Genomic DNA, 7,435 nt, shown 5'->3' with positions numbered 1-7,435 from the left:
GTATGTCTGACTTATGGATAATTTTTTGTTTTATGTTGTATGGATGTGGTAATAGGGGACAACTGTTTCTATTCATCAAATGGAAAAGAAAATTTGGATCATTTGAAAGAACTTAGAAAATTTAAGTTCAATGAAAAATATGATAAATTTAAAAAATAAAATTTATTTAAAAATAATTTAAATAAATTATTAATAATTAAATTAATTAATTATTAGTTATTATTAATTTATTTTAAAACAATTTTTTTCATAAATTTGATAAAATTTATGAAAAAAAATTCAGATTAAATAGGTTTACTTGGATTTTTAGTGAAACCGATATGTTCTGCATTCTGTATATAACTTTATATGGATGGCCTAATACAACCTAGTTATTCAATTCATTATCACACAGATCACTACCATTTCAATTTTTACTGCCTTAGTTATTGTAGAGAAGACACATATTGATGCATACAAAAATGAAAACCAAGTACCTTCAAATGTTAAAATTTTTATTGAATACCTCACACAAAATTATACATCATTTATCTACCATTCCTTGTTCCTTCGTCTAAATTAATGCCAATAAATTCTGTAGTCAATATAATTTACTGAAAAATGACTTGTAAGTACATTTTAAGATGATAAATTCATTCTTTTAATAAAGAAAAGAAATAAACAACTACGAATAACATCAGTAAATTCAGTATTCATGACAATACTTTAAAAGTGTGCTTTCAAACTGTAATCAACAATAAATTTTAAAACATTGGAAGTATTTGTGGTAGTAACTCTTTGTTTAGAATTTTTTAACTGGAGATAATACTAAATGTATACATAAAAATATACTCTCAACAGTAAGAGGGTGTTAAGTTTACAAAGTTTACCATACTACAAACTTATAATTCTAATGATTCTTATTACTTGACTAATATATTGTAGTGACGGTCATCTTCTGCAATAACTGTTATTTCCGGCAAGCATTTTGTATTCTCCTCAGGAAAGAAGCAAATAAAGTCTTCTGTACCAAATGCTGAAGGTCGAACAACCCTAAGGGTGACATTAAGTGTATACCCTAAAAGATACATTTCCACCTGAAAATATCAATTATCAAAATTTACGTTATTAATATGCACAGCAATGACTGTCTGTAAATAGTCTACGTTTAAAAATTAATCTGCTCCTTACACTCTGGAATTTACAATTACAAACATTTCTTTTTAATAAGTGAAGTGTATGACAACAAAATGTGATATAAAATTTCAAAATAGAAATCTAAAAATCACATTCTACAATTGAGGATGTGCTTTAAAATCTTTTCTGATCTTTACCTGCATCAGAGGTGTTATTAAATGTAATTTTGAGGGCATCTAGTGATGAAAGTGTACATCTGATTTCTGTAATGTTTATATGCCCACACATTAGTGATATTTTAAAACATTTGCCTTCATCATTAATCTAAACTATCTCAAGTAGGTTATATGGAGTGGATCAAAACAAGATGTTTCATTCTGAATGCGTAAGTTTGAAGGGAGTGGGTGGGCGCTTCTAGAGTGCATTGGTAGAGATGTCAGGAGTGAGAAGACTAGGTGGTGTCTGGTTCAGACCAATTTGGCAGTAGCGATTGTGATGTAAGAGCAACAGATTCATCCTTCTACTGTGCAATGCATTATCACTAAATTTCTTGCTCATGAAGGCATAAAACCAGTGGAAATTTTGCGAAGATTGACTGCACAGTTTGGGGATTAAACATTGTCAAGGACTCGTGTGTTTGCCTGATATAAGGAATTTAGGAAGGATCTCAATGGGTTGAAAATGAGGAACATGATTGCCGTCCTCGAACTAGCATTACGGAGAATATTCACACGATTCGTGACCTTATTGAAGGCGATCAGTTTCCAAAATTGCATCACAGGTTGGAATAAGTTATGGAAGCTGTCAAACAATCATGACAAAAGGTCTAGGATTTTGTAAAGAGTGTGCCAGGTGGGTATCTCATCTTTTGACAGCAGAACACAAGGTGAGATGTTTGCAAGTCTGTCAGGGGCTTTCAGCACAGTTCGCAGAAGAAGGGAGGAATTTTTGAATCAAATCATCACCTGCAACAAAACTTGGGTCCATCATTAGACGCCTGAATCCAAACAAGCTACATGAAGTGGCAAAGGAAGGGAGAGGCAGCCAGCCCCTGTGAAAGCCAAGACTCAGCTTTCAGCTGGCAAGGTGCTTGCAACTGTTTTTTTTGACCAGCGAGTCATTTTACACATTGATTTCTTGCATGAGCGTTGCACAATAAATGCTGCTTATTACCGTGAGCTTTTGAATGAGGTAAAGGTTGCTTATTGTTACAAAAGACGTGACCAACCGATTCGAGATATTATTCTCCTCCATGACAATGTTCAGGCCTGTACTGCAGCTCTAACTTGCAGAAAATTAAAGGAAATGAAATGGACTCCACTTGACCATTCTCCCTATAGCACTGATCTACAGCCCAGTGATTTTCATCTCTTTGGGCTGCTTAAAGAAGCACTAGGAGGACAATGATTCCAAAATGATGCAGCAGTGGAGGACTTTGTGCACAATTGGCTACTGACACAACCCTCTTTATTTTATGATGTCGGGATAAAAAACCTCCCATATGCTGGGAAAAATGCATTTCTAAAGCAGATTATGTTGAAAAATGGTGTATGCATGGCTATTTGATTACACCAAATAAAACTGTTTAAAAAAAAGTCTCATTTACATTTGATATGCCCTTGTGTATATATATATATATATATATATATATATATATATATATATGATCAGAAAACTGTGTTTTTAGTTTTTCAAAGTTGCATACCTGTAAATTTATTCTAATTATAGCACTGTTATTTAACAGTTGGCAACACAAACTATCATTGATGGTTGCTATGGCAATAAAGTAATATATGTATAATGTTACATACATAAATACTTAATTTATATATGAGTTAACTTCTAAGTTTCTGAAAGAGGTGCCATCTTGTTACAATAGCACTTTCATAAATTGGAAAGATTCTAGAAATTACAATAGGAAGTCAGCATTGTATTTTTGCTTCCTATGCAATTGTTGGACTCATTCTGCTGTCAGGTAGGTAGCTTTCAGCTCAATCTTGTTTAAGACTTGTAATGTCTGTAGGATTTGTTTAAGAGTGGCATTCACATCGGTGGCATCCTGACTGAGGCAAGATGAAATATATCTTGAGACCTTAAAGATAACTTCTAGTAAAGCCCCTAAGAGCTACGTACAGAGGCAGAGGGAGTGGTGTGGTGATTGGATCTGTCACGAGGTGGGTGTCTTCTCCTTTGGGGTCCGGATGTTGAGAATAGACAGCATCAGAAATTTAAATACCAAGGGGAAGTTGCCACAGTACACTCCAAAATTATCTGAAAGTGCATTATGTTTCTTAAGACCTTGTCTCAAATATGTCATAAGTAAATCAGAAAGAAACACATAATAGTGTCAGGAGATCTTATCATAATGGCTGATTAACATAAACACTTTTTTGAATAATATAATTAATTATCAGAGACAGTTTTTTTTATACAATTCACACACACACACAATTTCAGTTTACCAAAATTAAAACCTATTATTTCCTCAAATTCAGAAATTTTGTTTGGACAAAAACAAAACAAAAGTTATGATGGAATTTTGATTTTATGAGTAATCATGAATTTATTCCAGACAGCTAAACAGTGTACAGTGAAGTGACTTTCACTATCTACAGAAAGCAGTCAAAAGAAAATGTCCAGAGAAATAGAAACCAAACAATCAGGTTCTTTTACATGACAATGTGACTGCATGTCAATCAATGCTGATCAAACAGTAGCTTGCACAATACAATGTGTGGTCTCTGGAGCAGCAATGATATTTTCCTGACTTTGCACCAACTAATCTTTGATTGTAGCTTTGTTTTAAACTGACTCTGAAAGAAAAGTGATACAAAAATGCCAAAATGGGAAGTAGTTGAAGCAGGTTCTAAAAATCGGTTCCAGAAATGTTCAAAATACTTTATGAATGTTGGGAAAAGTTTGTAGCAGCTGAAGGAAATTACTTAAAAGGCAAATGATCTAAAACTTTTCACTGTATATAATTTTTGTAAAATAAATGTTTTCTAGGAAGTTTTTGAAACTACTCTGTACATAAACACATACGAAGTGTGACTGGAAAGTTTTAAGACAGGTGTTGCCATTGCTCAAAAACATTGCAACATCTTTGTTCAGTAGAGAGTGGTATCCTGGTGAATGAAGTCATGTGTTTGGTTCTCAGTGGATTGCTGATTTTCCAAAATGGAAGAAAAAATGGATCAACAAATTTGTGTAAAATTTTGTTTGAAAACCAGGAAATCAGCTTCGGAGATTTATGAACTCTTAAAAACAGATTTCAGGGATAAATGTCTGAGCTGGTCAAATATTTTTATCTGGTTCAACAAATCAGTCGAAGATGACCACCGATCCGGCTGGCCTTTCACTTAAAAAACCTATGAAAACACTGTGAAAGTTCACGATTTAGTATGCTTTGACCATAGAATTACAATTAGGGAGATGGCTGATGAACTGAATTTAAGTTTCTACATGGTTCAGTTAATTTTAACTGAAGATTTGAACATGCATTTAGTGTCTGTGAAACTCATTCCAAAATTTCTGTCAGATTACCAGAAATAAAATTGACTTTAAGTGTCTCAAGTACTGATTAATTGGGCCAAAACTGTCACAAATTTGTTAAATAGGGTAATTGCAGTTGATGAATCATGAGTTTATGGGTATGACTTAAAAACAAAGGCACAATCATTGCAGTAGAAGGGTTCAAATTTGCCACAACCAAAAAAAGTGTGACACAGTAGGTTAAATGTGAAGACAAGGTGGTTTTCTTCAATTCTATGGGTATTGTGCATCATGAATTTGCCCCTAAGGGACAGAAAGTCAACCAGGAATACTATAAAAGTGTCCTCAGCATTGGGGCAAAAATGTGTGGAAGAAAAGGCCTGCACTCTGGCAAGACAAGAATTTGTTCCTCTAACATGTCAATGCACTGGTTCAGTGTCCATTCTTGACTGAAATTTTTGGCCAAATTCCAAATTTCTGTGCTTTCACAACCCTCCTATTCCCCAAATTTAGCTCCTGCCAACTTATTCCTGTTTCCTAAATTGAAATTTTTGCTAAATGGGAACCGATTTGACTAAACTGAAGACATCCAGGTAAATTTTGAGAAGGTTCTTAAGACCCTTAAGAAAGAAAATTTGCAGGAAATGCTTCTACAAGTGGAAACACTGTTGGGAGTCAAGTTCAGTCAGAAGGGGATTACTCTGAAGGAGATTCATCACAATAGCCTGTAAGTACTGCCATTTTGAAATTACAAGTCCTGCCTTAAAAACTTTCCAATCACATCTTGTACTTTATAAGCAATTTTATACTTGTAACATAAAATTACATACTTTCTCAAGCAATTTAATTTTCTTAAGACAGTAAGCTTAGTCTTCTAGTTCTTTGTTTTTCTCACATCTACCCATAAGGGTGTTAGATTTAATCTGAAGTGATGCAAATATTTTTCTTTCTGAATCATTTACCACTATAATAGGAAATCTCCTCAATATCATAATATCATGGATGTGACATAGAAGGGCCTGCCACCATTATGATTCCTAACTACTTCAATTAAGAAAGTTATGTAACTACCCAGATTTATGGATTCAAGAATCTATTAAAACCAGGATATAAAGAACTTAAAACCAAGATTTAGGAATCTTTTCTCTGGGTAAAAGAAAAAAAATGTTAAAGACATCTTTTTTTACCTAGTTTTTTAAAGTGAATTCATTAGTACCACATAATGTTTCTGTCTACAATAAATACATTATGAAAATGTAGTATGTAATCTTTGTAAGTAAAATAAAAACTGCCATCAATATTGACCACTGAGTTGCCAGTCCCAGCACTCTTAAATTGAGACCCCCTGAAGTTTTAGTTACCTAACCTTGCTCATAATAACAAAGGTTAACCCAATTTAAAATAATCAAAGGTACATGGTGTACTAAAAAGTGGTTTACGTTTACAACAATTTTGTAATAAGCTAAATTCATTATACTTAAATTTGACTGTGCACGTTAATTTTATACTTATGACTATAAACTATGTAATAAAACATAATAAATGTAATTTACATAAGTTACACAGAAGGTACAACATACCATTTCAAGTCCGCCAGTGTCACCAACTCTGCAAAGGTGATTGTTCATAAAATCACAAATGGTTACACAAGTGTCTCTAGCGAACAAAAGAACTGCAAATAATGGAACATTCTGGCCAATATTCATTGAATCAAATAGATGTATTGTCCGCTCTAACATCAACAGCTTCACTGCTTCATTCAGTTGCAAGTCAAGTACAGGATCAGCATTCAACCAGTTTTGAAGTGCTGATGGTTTATCTTCTACATCAGCCATTGCAGCCTGAAATTATTAAATAAAATTTCAGACTAAAAATTAAATCAAGAACATTTGATAAATTTGAAAAAAATACAGGTAAATGTAAAATAAAACATCCTGAAAACAATATATCATAAAATATAAAATATTGTTTTATTTTCTCCTTCTGAGATTCAATAACAGAATAGTTAATGATGGGTTCCAGCACCAGTTTTTCCATTTGTCTTCAACATCAATTTTCAGCATTTATCCTCAGCTATTTACTCAAAAGGTATCTTTCATTAATAATTGCTACTGGTATTTTTTGTAGAACTAAGAGATATATATTATGCTCTCTTTTGTTTCAAATAAGAGAAAAAGATAAACATTAAACAGAATGGTAAATAATCAGCAAGTTTGATTTCCTTCCAAAAAATTTCAACTGATTTAGGATGTTAAGTTGTATTAGTTATTTGTAAACAGAATTGGTTGGTGATGCCCATGTCTTTAAATGGAGCTGATTTGAAGCTTTTCTATCCATGTAGTCTGTAGTAGTGCTTTTAATTTTAAGAACATGTAATGCAAGTGATTTACAACATAAAAATTGCCCCATATAATCTTGCATATTTTTTTAATATGTCAGCACAGCCAGTGAATCTGGCAGGAATTTCAGGTGTCATTGCAGTTAAAAAAAGTTACTTTTGTTCCTGAAATATTTGAAGAGTTTAAACCTTATACTAATAAGGGAAAAAATAAAATTAACTATCCTTGTAATTTTTTCCATAATCAGTGAATTTTGAGAAGAGTGATGCGGACTGTACACTCATTTTTAGAAAAAAGGAGTGGGAAAAGAGTATTCAGCATATTGATAAACAATTTTTTAGTATTATTTAATACTTATGCACAAGAAAGAATTAATTTCTTAAAACTTTTCAAAAAAGCCAAACGATTAATTATCTATATAAATGATAAAGGTTCAACTTACCTATAGTTGGTAAGTTGAACTTTTATTATTTATATAAAATAGTAAC

The 7,435-nt window shown here is 32.5% G+C and overlaps 1 protein-coding gene across 2 annotated transcripts in view; it reads right to left on the bottom strand.

Annotated features, from left to right (window-relative positions):
- Positions 1-477: 477 nt before the first annotated feature.
- The window catches only part of LOC142323197 (uncharacterized), a 105,522-nt gene continuing 98,564 nt past the window's right edge, over positions 478-7,435 (bottom strand). For both annotated transcript variants that reach the window (XM_075362527.1, XM_075362528.1), the window contains 2 exons: positions 6,189-6,449; positions 478-1,076 (listed from right to left, as the gene is read on the bottom strand). In XM_075362527.1, the coding sequence (XP_075218642.1) occupies positions 903-1,076; positions 6,189-6,449 (435 nt within the window). In that variant the 3' untranslated portion in view covers positions 478-902. The remainder of the gene's footprint in view (positions 1,077-6,188; positions 6,450-7,435) is intronic.

The sequence above is a fragment of the Lycorma delicatula genome, chromosome 4, assembly GCF_047948215.1.
Source record: "Lycorma delicatula isolate Av1 chromosome 4, ASM4794821v1, whole genome shotgun sequence".
In the NCBI taxonomy this organism is placed as follows: domain Eukaryota; kingdom Metazoa; phylum Arthropoda; class Insecta; order Hemiptera; family Fulgoridae; genus Lycorma; species Lycorma delicatula.
This window is presented reverse-complemented; position numbering and strand designations above follow the sequence as displayed.